This window comes from Etheostoma cragini, chromosome 1 (genome assembly GCF_013103735.1).
Source record: "Etheostoma cragini isolate CJK2018 chromosome 1, CSU_Ecrag_1.0, whole genome shotgun sequence".
Taxonomy (NCBI): Eukaryota; Metazoa; Chordata; class Actinopteri; order Perciformes; family Percidae; genus Etheostoma; species Etheostoma cragini.
In genome coordinates this window covers 12,494,204-12,513,808 of record NC_048407.1, presented here as the reverse complement: position 1 = coordinate 12,513,808, position 19,605 = coordinate 12,494,204, and the positions used below count along the sequence as shown (strand labels likewise).

Sequence of the window (19,605 nt, the reverse complement as noted above, 5' to 3'; positions counted from 1 at the left end):
AGAGAGAGAGAGAGAGAGAGAGAGAGAGAGAGAGAGAGAGAGAGATTTTAGTTTCACACTTGTATGTGTATTTAGTTTGTCTTTCCAGTTTCTTGGCTGGATCTAGAGAGTTGATTGACATCTTCTTTTATCTACTTCATTCCAAACACTTTTACGTATTGACTGAAACACTTCAATATTCTCTGTATTAATCCCAATTCTATTTTTTACTTAACTACCTTATTTTTAATTCTGCATCTTAAATGTTTGTAATTCTCATGTTGTAATTCCACATCTGCCACAGTTGTCTAGTGCTTTTCTGGTTTCAAACAGCAGATGGAGTTTGCACAGTTTTCATGGAGATGTCATTACAAGTCAATGCAATCATCCAAATCTAATTAATTGCCCTACAGTGATACAGCTGTTCTTTTTTTCAATTTTCAGTTTTGGTTAACAAGATATAGATACCTGTTTTTAGTTAGGAAAAAAATGTATGAATTAGTTAACAGTAGCCTATGCCGTTAATTTATTTTTATTTTATTGTTTCTTATTTTCCTTCCATATATATCATCTGATTGGTTCTTCTAGCTGAAAAAGGCGGATAAATTTACACCATTGGTTCACACCTGACATACTCTCTGTCTATTGGTTCAGCTAGACATCACTCAGAGAAATCTCTGGGTCTTCCTACCTATGGTTACCGCCCTTGGACTGAGTGAGAAATCAAGCACTGTAGACATCGCATTCAGTGGGAAGACGGGCGTAACTTGGAGATTCCTTAGTTTGGTCCCAATAGCCTCAGGTAAGGACATAAATAGCTCGGTTTATTGGAATTGCTTTGTCAATTCAGTGAACTTGCTAGCTGTATTGTTTATACACTGTCACTTGCATATGTGCTGGTTTAGCTACTAGGCTAGCAACTTGAGTCAACTGTTAACGTTAGCGTGTTAGCTGCTAAGCTGTATCCAAGTAATGTAACGCTAGCTAGCTACGTTTCCAAAGTAAATGTCCCATAAACTGCTTGGTCAGGCTTTAACTATTTCTCAGCTAATGTGTGGTATCTTTTGCAAGGCGATGATTATCACTATCAAAAGTGTTGACTGTCAGCGTGATAATCATAAACATGTCATGAGCGAGTTAGCTAACGCTGTTTCATAACCCGCTATGTCCACAAGAGATGGATGCAACTATTTCAGATAGGGCAGATAACTTAAGACCAAAGGAACATAACATACTCATTGGTAGTGCGATATGATACCATTGTACGGCAATACTGATTTCATGTAACGGTTGTGGTATCTGTTCGGTTCATAGTTCTTTCATTGTGTAGCCTTTGACTTGCTATTTGTATATAGGCTGAATTTAATCTTAGCTGCCCCTCCCTTTCAGCCTGACAAGGCATTTTACTGACCGGCCATCAATACCGTGATTGTCTGTTGATCCCAGAAGTTTGTGTTTTCAACGACGTACTCTTAGTGGGATGACTCACACGGTGTCAGTGTGCACGGTATGGGGAAGGCTGTGACTTTAGCTTCAGTTCTACTTGTTCGATAGGTTATTGTGTCACTACTGACACTCCTTGTTCAAGAGGTAATGTGAGGGTTTACATGTGTGTTCACAAAGTTAGCTCGACCAGCAGAAGGGCTCAATGGTAAATGAAGGGTGTGGTCCAAGTCTTAAGTAGGAAGTCTGCTTAGTAAAGTGGGGTTTTCTCCCTTTTTCATTAAAGCCTAAAGCAAGGCGACCCTCCTGAAGGTGTGCAGCAGGTAACTGAGTGGGATGTTGTGGTGACCGCTGACATGGCATTTTGGTGATACTGCCTACCATACCATACCTTACCATGCTCTGCATTGCAGATAAACACACTCCTCAGATAGTATTGGTTTAACCATACCTTTCACTTGAGAGTGAAACCTGGCTGTCAGTGTTCAGTTACACCCTTGTTGTAATGCAACCAGACTAGGCAATAGCAACTGCCATTAGTTTTTACAAAGTCGTGAAAGTGGCAACCTTTCTTGAACCTGTATCATTACTACAGCCCATGCCGGTCCTTGTTGAACTGAAAGTCAAGGCACAACTTGAAATCTGTTGTCATTATATACTAAGTTAGTGTGTGGCCTTAACAGGGGAGTATGCAAATCATGTGTGTTTTTTTGAGGTCACACCACTTCCTGTCGGGCCCTTGCCAGGTCTGTACAAGATCTGGAGGGACAGAACAGGCTTGAGTGGATGAACAACATACATGTTGCTTGTTTTATTTTCCAGTCACATTGACTGATGACATAACATGGACTGGGTCTAATTTATATATATATATATCTCTGCAATATAACTATTTAATCACATTTTTTCTCCCAACACCTATATTGCCTTACTGGTTCTACTAGTTCATGTGTTGCAGTGAACATACAGTACTTTAGTGACTGCATAATCAGACCCTCTGTTTCTATCTTGGTCTATTTCCATCTGTTTCCTATCATTTCTGACACTTTAAGGCACCTTTTGGAGGTGGAAGATAAAAAGGATGAAGGAGAACTGAGAAACAACAGGGTGGAGAGACAGAAAGGTAGAGAATAAAAATTGTAGGTGGGAGGAGGTGCAGACTCTTGTCCCATGGGTAGCAGAGCTGGGTCATACTAACTATAGTCTTTTTGTGCGTTGATGGGGCGGTGCTCTATAATACTGTAATAACTAGTCAGTACTTCCTGTTCATCTCTGCGCTGCAAGTTACTATTCCTCCTTCTGCCTCTGAGATCTAAAACAGTGCTGGCAACCTGGATATTTATTGCTTATGTAATACTTCACAGAGATGAACGTTTTAGCTGCTAAGGGTAATATAATCAGAGATATCTGGGATGGCGTCTGATATCATATCACATACTTAATGGCCAAATAATCTAGTAGTCTGTCAACATCACTTTTTTTAAAGATGCAGCACCACCATTTGACCTCAAACATGTTCAGACATTTCACGTAAAAACATGGCTAAGCTTTGTTTGAGGTGGTGAAACGGACATTTCACTTTCTCCTCTTCTATTATTAGAGATTAAAATGTGACAGGATTTGGCGTCTAGGTAAAAAGTGTCATGCAATATCCATACACAAGTTCAGAGCTGCAGCCTCTAAATTAGCATTGAAAATCCCCCACCTATTCTCCAAAGTTGACTTTGAGTTTACTTTTATAGAGCGTTAGCAGAAGGAAAAATCTCTCTGTGAAAGCCATGGATGTTTAGTGGTTTATTGCAAAATAAATCCGAGTGTAGGTCAAGCCAAATAATGTAGCTAACGTTACTTTTGCGAGTAATTTTGGGGTACAATTTGGTTTTGAAGAATTCTACAAGCAGCAATACCACAGGCCAAGCAATCGGCCCGTTCCAAACATGCACATTATCAACGGGCTCTGTACAAGCTTGCAATAAGGAACGGTGTAACTGTTAGTTATACATGAGAGTTGGTGGCAAAAGCACTCAGTGCTAGTTTTTCATTTTTATTACTTTTGATTGAATTAAGGACTACTTTTCCAGTCTTATTTCTTCACTGAATGTTTCTGTAAAATAGTGTTAAAATCTGGTCTCAATCTTGTGAACCAAATTTTGTGTCTCGTATCGTGAGTTGGGTGTCTCGTCCCAACCCTATCTTCTATTAATTTTTAAAAGAACTGGGTGACTGATGATGATTTATCTAAAATCTTATTGTGTAAATATTTTATGAAAGCACCAATACTCAACACTACAACATGGTTGAGGTATCAATATTGAGGTATTTGGTCAAAAATGTTGATATTGGATTTTCTCCATAGCGCCCAGCTCTACCTTTGATACTGCCTAAAATGATGGTATTGCTATCGGTAGCACACAAGTCTATGCACCGATCCAATACAACATATCTTTGTCCAAAAATACACTTCATATAATTAATTTATGTTCTTTTTCTTTTAAGACCGACTGTCAAACTAGATAATAAAGACCGTTCTATTCATACTCTGTATGTTTTCAAAGGGTTTAACCTGAGACAGGGTTAGTAATATACAGCTGTCTTACGTCCCGATTGACATTGGGGAGTAACCATTAATGTCAAGTGAGTTGAAGGAAGGATGGTAGGCACTTATCATTATTATTATAAAAAAAAAAAAAATGCACCGTTATCAGATTTGTACCCGGTATCTGCCGATACGCTAGTTCAGGAATTGGAATTGGTATCGTCGTCCTGTGTCCGATATACACCAATATGAAAACCTTTTTTACAGAACGTATAATGTAGAAAACGCTTGATTGTTGCATGATGTTTATTAAGATCCTTAGATGCATCGCCATTCTCTCTAGATTCGATTCAATGCTCTATTCTGAGCTCTATTCTAAGTTAATAATCATATATATATATATATATATATATATATATATAGTGTGTGTGCGTGTGCAACATTTTATTTGAAAAATGGTGTTGTCTCCAGACAAATCAAAAAACATAATGCCTGAAATAGGATGGGATAATGGACAACAACTTAGAGTATGTTTTGTATATACACATGATCTAATAAGACATATAGTACATAAAATAACAAGGCAATACAGGCTGACCATCTACTTTATCACATTACGTCTGGTCAGCCCATGTTTCATGTTCTAAGAAGCCAATTGTCCACCTTTAAACATGACTGAGCCTCTGACATGCAAGATCACTGAGAGAAGGGGACTTTCACAAGCACGTTTAAGGCTTAAGCATGATATGACTACAAAATAAAAACCTCAGGAGACAAAACAATTCATTAAAACTTGTGTTTCACAAATACTGCATATGTCAAATCAGTCAGTTTTATATGTATATTTTTTTAGAATCCCAAATGGAAATGTACAGCACATTAAAAAGAATTGTTGCATCGACAATTGTTTTAGAACTAAATTGTTGGAATTGAATCGTGAGGTGTCAAGACATTCCCTCCCTTACATTGTATATTATTGTAAAATATTCTTTATCAAGGTTATGTCGATTAACTGAGTCAAATAATACAATTTTAAATGCTATAATCAATTCTCCACTTAGTGATATCAGATATTTGTCAAAATTATGGAATCACTAGAACACGCACCTGTACCTGATTTAATTATTGCACATTGCAATTTGTAGATTTGTATGTATGTGTGTTTCTTTTGTGATATTTTTGGGGATCAGTTTGTCTATATGTATTTATGTTTGTGTTTGGTCTGAACCCCTTTTGTAATGTGTTGAGTGTACTTTTTTATATCTGGACCTTGAGTCTGTAAATAAAGAAATATAATAGAATTTGCTTTGAAAAAGCAGCCTACTGCATACCTTTGCATTGTTGTATCTGTGCAAAATCGCTACATAATCCACATAAAAAGGCCTATTTTCATTCCAGCTCATAAAATCACTATATTGGCTGCCATTTTGGTAATCACTGAATATTCCCCTCCAAAATCAGAATTCGTATCCATTTCAAAAAGCCCACATCTGTCTGGCGCTTGTGATCGTACATCTTACAGCATTTGTTAATTCAGCCGGGCTTTATCACTAAACATTTAGCCTGTCGGATGAACTTAAGTGGTTTAAATATTTTTGACTTTGTTCTTGTGCAATCCTCAATAATATGTGACCAAAAATAGCCTAAGTTGTACAGGTGTGTCTAGGGTGACCTTACAGTGGAGACAGATTTGCAGTGTTATTACTGGCTCCGAGCCTTCTGTTGTTATCTCGAGGGATTAGCAGGGAGAAGGAGAAAGGAATCAATAAGACTGGACTAATAGATCCTCTGTGTCTCCACCTCAGCCTGAGTCCACCCATCGACATCATTATCCCTTTCTGGACCTCACTGTAAACAATGGTGGTTGTTTTAGATGTGTTGAATTGTTTGTAAGCAAAGTGAAAAGTAGGATAATATGGTAAATGGTATTATTTTGAGCTGACCTTGTCATAAGAGCATTGTGTGTGTGTGTGTGTGTGCGTTTGTGTGTCTGTGTCTGTGCGCATGACCTAACGCTTATCCCAGGCTGACGTCTTTTCTTTTTCCAGACCTTGGCCAGAAATGTCATCTCATCATTGCCTTCGGCACATTATTAGAATTAGTCTGGGTAATTTAACCAAAATTAGAACCAAGAAAGCGATAAGCTAAACTCCACATGAGACACAAAGACAAATGTTTTCACATGTTCTCACTGGCTAGAAAAGATTTGAATGGTGTGAAGGGAAATGAAAAGTTAGGTATGGATGTATATATACACATCAAAGTCTTCATTTTCACATAATGGCAGTAAAGCCTCTTTATGTGTTTTTCGTGTCCCTGGACATCTCGGTGTTGATTATGAAAGATGAACAAAACTCCCCTTTCCAAAACATGCAAACAAAGGCTTGTTATGACGTCATGAGAAACAAATCCTGGCTCTGTTCCAAAATCATAGCACAGAAGACTGCTGTTGTGGGCGCAGCACTCACACACACACGCATCCATACACACAATTTTCATACGATTTGGATTCATGGGATATTTAGAGTCTGTCCTATATAATGCTTATATAAAACGTCATTTGTGTAAGTGGTTTACAACATAACATGTCATACTGAAATTTGTGGAATCCATAAAATAATAAACTTATGCCATTACAAACAACAGAAGAATGGAAATCATTTCAAAAACTATGATTGTTTGATTGCTAACGTTAGCTCAAAACGCCATTTAACTGACGGCCTTTGTTGTGTTTGATTGCTAACTTGTAGCCAGCAGTAAACAAACTTCGTCATGTAGGTCCATTTTTACTGTGTTGTCATTACAGAAGTCTCTCATTAGCAGTTAGCTAGTTATTGTAGGCTACTTGTCGCAAAGTGATGCGTTCACAACTCACATCTGCACTCGACTCACATTGGGTAGTTAGTTTCTTTTCCCCACCTTGCTTGTCCAGCACTAGCTTTAGCTTAGCTTCATTACAGCTTAAAAGGCTAATCTCCTTCCCCCCAGGTAGCTGTGATTATATCCTGCAGTAGCTGTGCACTAGTCATGCACTGTACTGACTCTGTTTTCCAAACTTGGATAAAAGTACCGTACAGTATTCATTTCTATATTTATTCAGTACATATCCATGTCCTGCACTTATGAATACATTGTATGTCCTGTACTTACTGCTATTGCACTTCTGGTTAGACCTGAACTGCATTTCTTTGCCTTGTACTTGTGTAATGACAATAAAGTTGACTCTAATCTAATCAGGGTGACATTAGTATTGTAGCCCATTATATTCATACGCTGTCATTATTGTCATCATTGCTGACATTTGAGCCCAGCTACATCTCTGGCTCTCTGGTTTGCAAATGCCCCTGCCTCTGTATGACCCTTCCATAATAAATAAGAAATGTGTGTAGTTGTAGTGGTCTAATGGAGGACGCGAGGGGAACGCTACAAGAGACACAGACTGTGTCAGGCTCAGACAGCTCCAGGGAAATGGCACTAAAAGTTTAAAGAATTCTTGACTAAACCAGAGCGATGTTGCTGCTGTAAACAGGTTTAGTGCTTTTCAATGATGGTGGTGCTGTATTTCCCAATTGACATGCATCGGTGAGGCTGTTGCAATATTTTCTGCCAGTAACTACTTTTTGTGCTTGCTTGTTGTTCAACAGTGGCATGAGCAAATCATTTGGGAAAGTAGAGTTTTAAGTGTGTATACAGTTAAGTGTGTGTGTGTGAGACTGATTACAACTAAGACCATCTGTGGAGTCCTGCAGGGAATCTGGGAAATCATGAGGTCATTTACTGTTCGGACCGTGGCGTGGGAGAGGGAAGTGAAGGCTCTTCATTTTGTTTGACAGGGTGAACACTCACTCCCTAACTCATTCACTTCTCTAAGCTTTATTTAATCTTAACTGTAGTGTTATGTTCTTAAACATCTACAGTACTTAGAGAGGTTAGTCCTGCATTTCCTGCCACTGTGACGGTTTGCTTGATTTTCAGGCCCTTAGTCCCTAGAAGGTAAAATATAAACATACATTTCATATCCAGTGGAATAAACTCATTTTGAGTCATTTTTTAAGTCGTTCATGTATTCCAAAGTAGCACAGATTTGGGTTTCTCAAAGAGTTGTTGATGATCCTAATGGGAGTGGTGGGAGATGATTTGTTTGAGCCTGAGAAAGTACTTCCTTTGTTCAGCTGTGTGTGTGTGTGTGTGTGTGTGTGTGTGTGTGTGTGTGTCATTGCAGGCCTCATTGCCCAGCTGTGATCGACTATTGTTTCACGGGGATGAGATATACAATGTTTATTTTAATTTAGACATGTTTTAGTCTGACAAATCCAAATATATGTTTTGCCCCATCATGAATGTATAATTGGGTGTGTGTGACTGTATGTATATGTGTCTGTGTGTCTCCAGGTAGCCTCTTCCTGTTCTGGAGCAGTTAGCCTGAGAGGGAACATTGTGGCTGTGGTCTGCTGTTCCGTGTTGCTTAGCAAGTTATAGCCGGCACCATGGCGCTGTCATTCAAGAAGGACCTGGAAAAGTACAAGGATCTCGACGAAGATGAAATCCTCAACAAGCTGACTGCGGAGGAGCTCAAACAGCTGGAGACTGCCCTCGAGGAGATAGACCCTGAGGTCAGGACTCAGTGAGGATTGGAGGAGCTCCAGGGCTCTTCAGTGGGAGGAAGTTCTGTGGCAAAGGGATTTATTTGGGAATGGCCCCAAAAAAAAAATACTAACTTTAGACATCTTTTTGCACAAAAAAATCTTTTCAGTCATAATTACATAACTACAGTTTTGTCACAGTTTTCACGAAAAATACACCTAGATTTACCTGTTATCGAAAAATATTTACCTTTTGTCGGTGTTGTAGTACGTCTAGTGAATTGAAGTAGAAAGTGGACATTGAAGCAGATTAGGGAAATGGAATCCACTAAAATATATATTCTACCACCTCATAACAGTTGAAATTCCTGGGATGCATTGAACAAAATCCAATGGTGGATTTTTATCTCCCAGTCTCCATTGTTGGCTAAAATCAATTAAGTCTCCGCTGCAGCAGCTCTGTCAGCAGACCGCCGAAGTGTTTTGTTTGTTTATTTGTGGGTAGAGCTAGAGAGAACAAAATGATATCTTCCCCCACCCCGCCCCAGGAGTCTGGCCGTTTTCTTTAAATTCCATCTAAACCGAGCAAGGTAAATCACCCTACTTGACCCCACGAGGCCACCAGGAAACAGTCAGCAAGAGTGGAAAAATAATAATTTCTGGATCCCATGTCATTAAATAGGCAAAGTAGAATTTAGTGTGTTCACAAAAAGCAGCACTGCATTTAGTTTCAATAAACCCAGGCTGGCTAGACAGACCTTTCTGAATTTCCACACATCCTTGTTCACCTCCTCCAGGTTTTGACTCACCTCCAACAAACGGTTCAGGGATGGTTGCATTTTTAGCCATGAGGTTTGGTTTACAAGCATCATATTTGACAAGTTCATAGTATGTATACTTCTTATTTTGAGGAATATATATATATATAAAAACAAGATACATTTATTATTTACCTTTTTACCCACATCTAGAGTGAGTGTATTAAAGTCTTCATCAGTCGACAGGTCTAATGTGTCTCCTTGTCTCTTCTCCTCAGAATGCTCTTCTCCCAGCGGGCTTACGTCAGAAGGACCATACAACTAAGACAGCAACAGGAACATTCAACAGGGAAAACCTTCTCAAATACCTGGAGAAGGAAGCCATGGAGTACAAGGATAGAGATGATGTAGTGCCCTTCACTGGGGAAAGAAAAGGTGTGTGTGTTTGTCTACAGAGAATTTTTCCAGCATGAATATTTACTATTTCAAACCCTCCATGACTAAAAGTCCAAACGGAGAAAGTTGCAGAATAACCGTCCTTGGTTGTGTGATAACACTTGTTGTATGTTTGTTTTTTAATTTGTTGTACTTTAAAAATGAAACTTAATTCTTACAGTTAAGATAATATTACAAACAGAAAAAACACCAGAAAACAAATTCCAATAGGTGAGCTATTCAGTATTGTACAATTCCTAGCTCTCATTAAGAACATCATTATTGTGTTGTTATCACATGTCAGTAATGTGTTTCTCAGGGGACGTAAAACCAAGGCGTGCGTCTGTGTGTGTGTCTGTATCAGCAGTACATTACTGTTCTGCTGTCTTAGCAGGTATTATTAATGAGTGTCAGCTCTTATGCAACATACAGCCCTGTGGGAGAGGTGTGTGTTTGTACCAGTGGATATGAGGCAGATAGGAGGTAGGCAGTCCCAAAGGGGAGGCAGGGTTATGATTAAATGTCTTGAATCCATCTGTTTATTTATGTTAAGTTTAGTTTTTAGAGATTAGTAAACCTTGACTCACTGTGCTCAAGCTGAGGTTTTTCTTTAACAAAAGTATGCAGCTCTTAGCCTAAAAGCTGATTTAAATGAGACAGATTTCTATGTTTGATTTTGTTTATTGATAAAAACTAGTACAGTGCCTGTTGAAAATGGATGTGTTTGATTACTTGGCCTGTGATATTGCTGCTTGTAGCTTTCTCCAGAACTATCGTACCTCAGAATTACTTACAGAAGGACCTCAAAGCACTTAAAGGTGCCCTAAGCAATGTCGCACGTGTTTTAGGCTATTTTATTTTCATATACAGCAAACATCTCCTCGCTATCCGCGAGCTGAAGCTAAACAAAATACGGTGTCTGTCGACAGCCCAGGGTGTACAAACGGCAACAAAAACAAAATGTCCCCACCTGCACCACGAAGCATACACAAACAGTTTGAGATAAACTGTGCCTCGCCTGTAAAGTGGACGAGAGCGGGCGGCCGCAGCCAGGGGCAATGACATAAATCCGCTCACAAACTGGACAGATTACAGCCATTTCCTAGTGGAAGTGACAGAAACACTTTGGACCGATTCCGATTTAATAAAATAAATCAGACCCACATATCAGCTTGTACACAAGTCTCCAGTTGTTTTATTATAGCAGAGTAGCTGTCAAAAATCTCTACATGTGATCTGTTGCTGATGTTCAGTAGAAACAGATCAACTGAAAATCAGTTTTCTTCATTTTCAATCATGTCGCCATCCGTACTACTATGTGCTAACTTTAGCAGCATCAAGCCGCATTGATTTGCTGCAAATGAATGCAGAATGCCACCGAATCTGTCGAGTCGGCTTAGTGGTGCGTCAAATGCAACGTACAGTACATTCCCATCCAATTAGATTGAATACGGTGTTGATGACGCAAACAATAAAAATGGTAACTCCAGTGAAATGATTTGAAACTTGTTAGTGAGGACGAGATTAAGACTGTATTTTAAACTGATTCTGGTTTCCAACTTTGGCCCAAAACACGGACTTAGACAACTTCTCACTAGCTAAGTTTCCATCCACTTGTCAATCGAATCACCTGAAGTTCGGTAAAAAACCTCATGCGAATAAAGCTGATGAAACTGTTGATGCTTCATTAAGATCAAGCAACGTGCAACCTAGCAGGTGAAGAACACACACAACAAAATCACTAGCTAACTTACTTTAAATGTGCAAGAACTATAGACCAACACAACAACAAGCTTAATTGAACTGACAACATAAGTTATTAGACTTACAGTCTCAAAGATGCACACACATCTTATCCTCCGGACAGCTAGTCTTTTTTCTCTTTTCTCTCACTTTTTCTCCGGTTGGTGCACGCACCCGCTCGCGGTGGGAGACGTGTGTCCGCTCTATTCTCTGACATGACAACTTCTTGTACAAAACTAACGTAACGAGCCAGTTTTGTAAAATGTAAGGAGCAGACAGAACCGATATTTGTGTTCAAATGTAAAAGTAAAAAGTTGCAACAGAAAAATGGCAAAGTAAAAACATCAGAAAAATCTACTTTAGTACAGTAAGTATTTGTACTTTGTTACTTCCCACTTCCTGTTACTTCTGATCAGTTGTATGTGATGCTCACACATTTATATTATCAGGCCTTTTCACAGGCCTTGGTATTGGCATTAAAGGAGTGAAAATAGGATTTAAATGTGGGATGCATCATCATGGCAACAGTCTGTGATGTCTACCTAAAGGGGAACACAATTGTCAGAAGACCCCTGAGTTTTGTCACAACACAGATGTTTGGGGCAGGAAATACAATACAGAAAGGCAAAAGGAGCACCCAGTGCCTGAACCAGGTGGGATTAATGTTGCTGTAACTGAAATAACCTGATCTTCTCAAGGGAAACCAGTACGGTTCAAACAGGTTTTAAGACTGTGGTAATCTAAGTCACCTTCTGAAAGAGTGAGAAAGGAGATGCTTTATGTGATATCATGACAGAAAAGACGGGAATAGAAACAAATCTGGGTGACAATCTTGTCTAGAGGAATTCCTTTTGTTGGGACCTCCAGAGACCTAAGCGCTATTCCCTCACTGGAGAGGAAACATGGATCTGACCCAACCCTAGCCTGTTAGAAATTATTCTCTGCGTGCGTGTGCACACCCTCTGACAGCATGGAAAACTCAAATCACTGTGGTGGTTCTGTGGAATGTAGCTGATTCTCGTCCCCTTGTTAAACTCACCCCCTGGTGGGTGTGTGGGTGCGTGTGTGTGTGCGTGTCACAATAACACACATAATTCAGCGGAAAACAGCCTACTTAAATGCCATGGCAACCACTACAGCCTTTATATTGGATCAGTTCTCTTAATATAATCTATAATCCATTGTCCATTCCTTCTGTCATCCTTGATTTCCTTTGGAGTTTGGGAACATTATTGACATAACAGTGGGGTTCAGTTGAGGTTTAATATGTGTTGCCACAATTAAATATGTATTACTTGTTACACTAATTGGAGCATTCAAGACATGCTTCTGTTCAAGTCTGATAAATATCATGAGGTTACAGTGGAGGGTGTGGCTGTTGGACCAGAAACAACACAAACACACAGCAGCTCTGTACCAAAACGCCACAAGTGTTCACTTGTTTTAAACTGCTTTCACAGTTGAAGCATTTGCCATTAAGCAGCCATGTGTAACAGGGAACTAGCACTGCAAAGGCAATAAATCAGGTGCGGCAAATTTGCGGTGCAAGATGCAATAATAGTTCAGTTTACTGGTTGATGACATCATATTTTCCTCATTTCTATGTGGCCAACCACAAACCCTAGAGCAAAGACTGGCTGCAGAGAGGGCCCTTTTTGTTTTTACGGTACCTCAAGGTCATCGTATATTCAGCCTCAAGCTCGAGAAGGGAGGGCTGATGGGAGCGGTATTCAGTTGATTAAAATCCTAAACCTCATGGCTAGATGCCACAAAATCCTACACACCACACCTTTAAGTGTGTCGTTGTAAACTGTTATCTTCTGTTTAAAAAAACAACAACAACCAGCTGTACAGTACCGCTATCAGCATGCCACGCACCAGGGTCATGTATTACGTGTCTTAGTATTTGCACCAGACTTAATGGCATTGATGAATGACTTGTCACATGGAATTAAATTAAGGCAATGGTGCATTTCTTTGACTGGAAAGAACCTCAATAGCCCCGATACTGTAGTTACAGGCAGACACTGTGTAATTGATGTCATGCCTATTTTCCCGTTTGTACAATGTTGTACCATAATGTGTTTTCCTCTTTTAGTCCATGAGGAGATCTCCTGCGGGATCATACAGATCACAAGACTCTGGGGCTGTCGGCCTCTTGGCTCAGTCTTTCTTTTTGCTGAATGGCTAAATGTCGCTCCAGAGGGACTGGCACAGGATACTGCCTGATGACTCTATTTTACTGTTTACTGGCTTTCAGGAAGTGCCAGAGCCCCCACTTGGGACCAGTTTCAACAATTTGACTGGCTTGACTTAGGAGGGAAAGAGGGAGGGCCTGTTCTTGGGGTGTTTTTGTTTAAGGAGACAGGCATATAGAAGTGAATGCCACCCACTGGAGGCTGCCTTCATCCAGTACAAGTGTTTGTTGCCCCAACAGTGCAGTTTAGATTAGGCTCCAGTCCAGTCATTGTTCCATGACTTCCTGCACTCTTTCCGTTGCTTTCTCCAGATAGGTTACTATGGCAATACCAGAGTTGTCAGACAGTCATGAACCACTGATGGTTGGGGAATGTTGTGTAAAACTGCAGGAGGCCCAGACTTAATTTAAACAGCCCAGTTCTGTTGTTCAGACTTCACTTCCTTGTCAGAAACATCACCATTATTTTAAGCTGGCCTAAACAAGGATTTCTTTCAGTCAATCAAAGCAAATGTAATCGGATTTTGCAAAACTTACCAACAAAAATAACTACAGAAGCTGCCAAAGTGAAATATGTATGAAGATCTGTGCTAATTCTCTGCATCTGATTGCAAAGAAGCATAAAATATTTAATGTATTGAAGTAAACAAGCCAAGAAACTTACAGTGTAAAAATAACTAGAAATGGGAGAAGCCCAACAGCAAAGGAGAGCAATGACCATTTCAAGGCCCTTAAAGACTCACAGCACTTGGTAGTCATGCAGTTTTAGACTGTGGCACAAGGATAGGAATGGTTAGGAGAATAACGAGGCACACTAATGGACAGGTAACTGTTGGACTTTTTCTTTATAGATATCGGAGGTTGTGTAAAATCCCATAAAACTCACCCCTGGCCTGCATGTACCCGTTTCTTCTGTCTGTAATGACGTTTAAGTAATGTATTGCCTGCCTCGTTTTTATGAGGGCTGAATCACCTTGGAGTTTAGAAGTTCTTCTTTACTCACTGTCCTTTTTCTCTTTCTCCACAGGTAAAGCATTTGTTCCTAAGCAGAAGCCAATGGAAACCCGCCAGGAGGAAGTCACAACCCTCGATCCAGAATTAGAGGAAGCCCTGTCGAGTGCCACAGATACAGAACTGTGTGATCTAGCAGGTAAGGATCTATAAATACCTTTTGAGAAAGCTAATAAAGTCATTGTTAAAAGGTTTCGAAAACCTAAATCTGTATGAGGCTTTATTTAAAAAGAGCCCAGTGTGCTAGGACAGTAAAACACAAGCACCTTACACTTGATTTCCACCGATTGCAGTCAACGGCTGCGTGTTGGCTCCGCCGTCAATACCCACCAGGTCCAGATTTGTTGCGGAAAGGCTGCGGCCATGACTGACAGCTGAAGTCACGAGGAACCACGAGATCTTGCAAATTTATGAGGAATAGAACCACAAAAACAACAACAGTTTGTTTCCATCCAGGGGAGTAGAGAGGAAACAACTCTGTGCTGTGATTTCATGGTGTAGTGGACGGAAATGTTATCCACCATGAGTTAATTTGATTTTAATGAAAAAAGTAACCAGAATTTTTATATTGTTTCTGTACATCTGCCGTGTGCTGACTTGCTGCGGAGCGCTAGAAGCTCTGGGTATCTGCTCCAGGGGGGACGGAGTCGGAACGCAGCCGTTCTGCAGTCAGTGGAAATTCACACATTGACTTTAATGGAAACCTAATGACTCCAACGCCATTACGCAACTGGTGGAAAATGGGAGTTACACTGTGGCCGTTTTTGAAATTGCCTTCTGCGTAATGCAGATGACTGCGGTTGCGGCGCTTTGCATTTTGGGATACAGTAGGCGAGATAGACTGGTCCGAGGCATACTGTAGATTTTCTCTGAATCAGTACGACAGACAGGTATTTTTGCTTAGCTTTTTGCTTTTCTTTACATACTACATGCTACATTTTGGCCAAGTCACACTGCTAGTATAGTATGCAGTTTAGAAAGCGGCCTATGACTGTCCTTCCCAGGGTTCCGTCCTGTGTGTGTTGATGGGGGTATAAAAGGGCTTACTGAGCAAAATAACACTACTTCTCTTACATGGCCTCTAGATTTGGTTACCCAGGAGAATATAGGCTTACACACTGATTCCTTACTAAAGCTGCTGAGTCTATGGTTTGCCTTTGTTTTGCAGCGATCCTAGGTGTTCACACGCTGGTCACCAGTAGTCAGACATATGATGGGACTGCATCCAAAGAGGGTTACAACAGTGAGTACAATCATAGAATTGAACTGTTAATTCAAAAGTCCCAAAAGGATGAATGTCTTGACCTCTGCCCGCGTGTCTTTTCTAGATGTGATCAAAGGGGAGAAGATGAACCCGGTGTTTGATGAGCCTCCCAATCCCACTAATGTAGAAGAAACTCTGCAGAGGATAAAAAGCAATGACAGCTCCTTAACAGAGGTCAACCTTAACAACATTAAGGTACACAGAAATACAAGCTTTCAAAGTGTCAGAGTGTGTATAAGCTACTAGACTGACTTTTTTTGTTTTTTTTGTTTATTAAGAACATTCCAATTCCAACACTGAAAGACTTTGCCAAAGCCATGGAGAAGAACACAACCGTCAAGAAGTTCAGCCTGGCAGCAACAAGGAGTAATGACCCTATTGCTGTGGTGAGCGCGAGTGGCTTGTGGGCCTTTTAATGGCTTTGTTGACAGCAGACGTGACCATATTTACATCTTTGCTCTCTTTCCTGCTTCTTCCAGGCGTTCAGTGACATGCTGCGAGAGAACAAGACGTTGCGAGCTTTGAACTTGGAGTCCAACTTCATCACCGGGGTAGGGGTGCAGGCTTTGGTTGATGCGTTGCGAGACAACGACACCCTCACAGAAATCAAGATAGACAACCAGGTACTGGATCCTTCGTGACACACACAAACATACATTGAATGCATTAGCACACCAGCATCTGAAGTGACCAGAGTTTTTTTGTTTTTTGTATTTCTCCTTTTTATTTTTTATTGCTGTCATCATTCAGGGTCACTGTAGGTGATTACAGGGAACGTATGACAGAGGATGTTTTTGCACTCTTTTAAATAAAGTGGTTTCACAAAACCTTTTAATTAGAAGAAAATGTCTGTTATGTGGTGTGCAGTTGATAAAAATACCAACCAACACAAACCACTGCCTGATTTAAACCCAAAACACCGGTTGAGAGTGTCCAGTAGTGCAAAACAAGTTGAACCAAGTCTTTAGTCTTTAAACCAAAGTGAAATTCAGACTCTGATGTTCAGGTCGTGACCTCTCTGTATCGGTGTGTGTTTCAGAGGCAGCAGCTGGGTACTACTGTAGAGATGGAGATAGCTAAGATGTTGGAAGAGAACAACAACATAGTGAAGTTTGGCTACCACTTCACCCAGCAAGGACCTCGCTCCAGAGCTGCAGCAGCTATCACCAAGAACAATGATCTGGGTATGACACACGCACACAAGTTTACTGAGATTTGTTTAAACTTGCTAAAGCTAGTTTCCCATTACGTTTTCATCCACCTGGTATCTCTTTCTGTGGGAGAACGAGTCGTAACAATTCCAACATGTCTGCAGTTTGTCCGCATCTGTATCTACAATGTGTTTTTTTCCGTAAGACGTCAGTCCGCAGTGACGACCTCTGCTCTCTTTTTAGCTCCTCATCCTGTCAGAGTTGCGGTAGCACAGGTCTGATGCATGGATGTGACTCCGAAGTGTGTCAGTGTTTGAATGAATTAACAGTATGGAGATTGACACAGCGTGATCCCACAGCTTTGAGTGATGAAATCTCACTTCCTGTTTTCTGCACACACTGACACATGCTGTTGAAATGAGTCTTAACTTTGACAGCTTAGCTCATGATGATAGATAGATATATACAGATAGAGATAGATACAGACAGATATGGATAGATACAGGTACAGACAGACATGGATAGATACAGACAGATATAGATAGATAGATACAGACAGATATAGATAGATACAGACAGATACAGACAGATATGGATAGATACAGATACAGGCAGATATGGATAGATACAGACAGATATGGATAGATACAGACAGATATGGATAGATACAGACAGATATGGATAGATACAGACAGATATGGATAGATACAGACAGATAATAAATAGATACAGACAGATAATAGATAGATACAGACAGACAGATAATAGATAGATAGATACGGATAGATAGATATGGATAGATAGATGGATTCAGATAGATATGGATAGATGGATTCAGATAGATATGGATAGATGGATTCAGATAGATAGATAGATGGATTGAGTTAGATATGGATAGATAGATGGATTCAGAGATATATAGATGGATAGACTAACATTCCTGTGTGGGTTCAAGGTTGTGTAGCATGTTTGCAGTTAATTCTTATATCCTTCACTCTGTCCAGTCATTAATTTTGTGGAATAATTCCTGATTTTTGCTCTTTTTCATTTTACTCTCTAGTACGCAAGAAGCGAGTGGAAGGGGACCTGTAGGGACGAAGCCCAACCTGTCTCCCAGCCAATCCTATTTCATCTCACCACGTGGAATAATTTCAGCCAATGCCCTGGTCTCATCTCACTGTGTGGAAACTTTAGTCTTGTGCCAAACTACGGGGCAAGGCGCGCTCAACCAGAACATACATCTGAGAAGAAGGGAAATAACTGGAATTGCCCTCTCCCATTTACATGTTCATACTTATGGTTATTATTATGTTGTTATTGAAGGTGTAAATCTGATTTGTTATTAGTCTTTTGATTTCAGCTGCTCATTTTTTTTTTTTTTTTTTGTTAGCCTTTATGTGATCTATCCAGACTTTCTACTTGCTTTCAACCCTTTTTTTATACTGCGGTTACATCATATGGAATAAACATGAACATTACCAAGTAACAGAAACAACAATCTCATGGAAAAACAAAAACTCACATTGACAGAGCCCTTTATCCAACCATGATAGTTTGAGGCCTAAGCTCCCAGTGGAATACCTGTATTGAATCAGCAGAATTTGTCATTAGAACAATAGGGACAGCTCTAAAGTCGATCTAGGCTTAAGCATCAGAAAGTGACGTGAAGCAAAGGTAGACCATTCTGTTAGAACCTCACTAGCAGAATGGTTATAATATAGCATAGCCATGACTACTGCAAACCTTTTCTGACTGTACAGCTTTAGATACTAGAAGTTATCCTAAGGTAACATAAGTCATCATGTGGTCAGATCACTGTTATCCATTCCATATGCATGGGGGTTTGCAGATGTTTATTGGAGTTGCCTTGTAAAGCCAGCTTGACTGGCTGGTTATGTAACGGTTAAATTTGTGCTAGCCTCAGAACAGATGCTGGCTCCGCAACTTAAATGAATTTAATTCTGTACGTATCGATGCATAATGTTTTACAGTACTTTACTGTTTTATTCTAATTAAAGAGCTTGTTTTTTATATGGTTTAATTCTGATGTTGGTAATTCTGATAATTTATAGCTGATTATTTATATTGAAGGACAATTCCGGCGCAAAATGAACCTAGGGTTTAATAACGTTTACAGAGTCAGCCGTTCTCTGGGATATGTTTTCATGCTAATCAAATGTGTCTCTCCAAACCGCTGATTAGCTTATAACGCTAGTCTTCGGAGCATTTAAAAATAAATCGTTATTTCTATACCACTAACAAGGCTCAAAATAACCCCACACTTCCATGGTGGCATAATGGTTTCAACATGCAAACCGAAGCATTGAGAACTTTGTTAGTGTACGGCCAGTTTATTAAAAAGATAGTTTAGGAAGACATTACCGTTGGAGTATACAGGCTGGTGCCATCTTGGGAAAACAGTCATGACCAGTTGAACCACGTACGCCATATGGGTGGGAATGACCAGACGCCACCTTATACGTTATCACAATACGTTATCCTCAC

General features: G+C 40.0%; 1 protein-coding gene across 1 annotated transcript; it reads left to right on the top strand.

Moving 5' to 3' along the window:
* The first annotated feature begins 614 nt into the window (after positions 1-614).
* tmod2 (tropomodulin 2) lies at positions 615-19,087 on the top strand. Its single transcript, XM_034870722.1, has 10 exons — positions 615-781; positions 8,351-8,571; positions 9,578-9,734; positions 14,702-14,824; positions 15,854-15,928; positions 16,014-16,144; positions 16,228-16,335; positions 16,429-16,572; positions 16,989-17,133; positions 18,161-19,087. Exons 2-10 carry the CDS (start codon positions 8,446-8,448, stop codon positions 18,190-18,192), a joined length of 1,041 nt encoding a protein of 346 aa, XP_034726613.1. The 5' UTR covers positions 615-781; positions 8,351-8,445; the 3' UTR covers positions 18,193-19,087.
* Positions 19,088-19,605: the final 518 nt, after the last annotated feature.

Excerpts from the sequence above, each read along its gene's own strand:
- tmod2 (XM_034870722.1), top strand. The coding sequence starts at position 8,446 with ATGGCGCTGTCATTCAAGAAGGACCTGGAAAAGTACAAGGATCTCGAC. Across the intron at positions 8,572-9,577 it reads TCGAGGAGATAGACCCTGAG|AATGCTCTTCTCCCAGCGGG; the intron begins GTCAGGACTCAG and ends TCTTCTCCTCAG. Across the intron at positions 16,336-16,428 it reads GTAATGACCCTATTGCTGTG|GCGTTCAGTGACATGCTGCG; the intron begins GTGAGCGCGAGT and ends TGCTTCTTCCAG.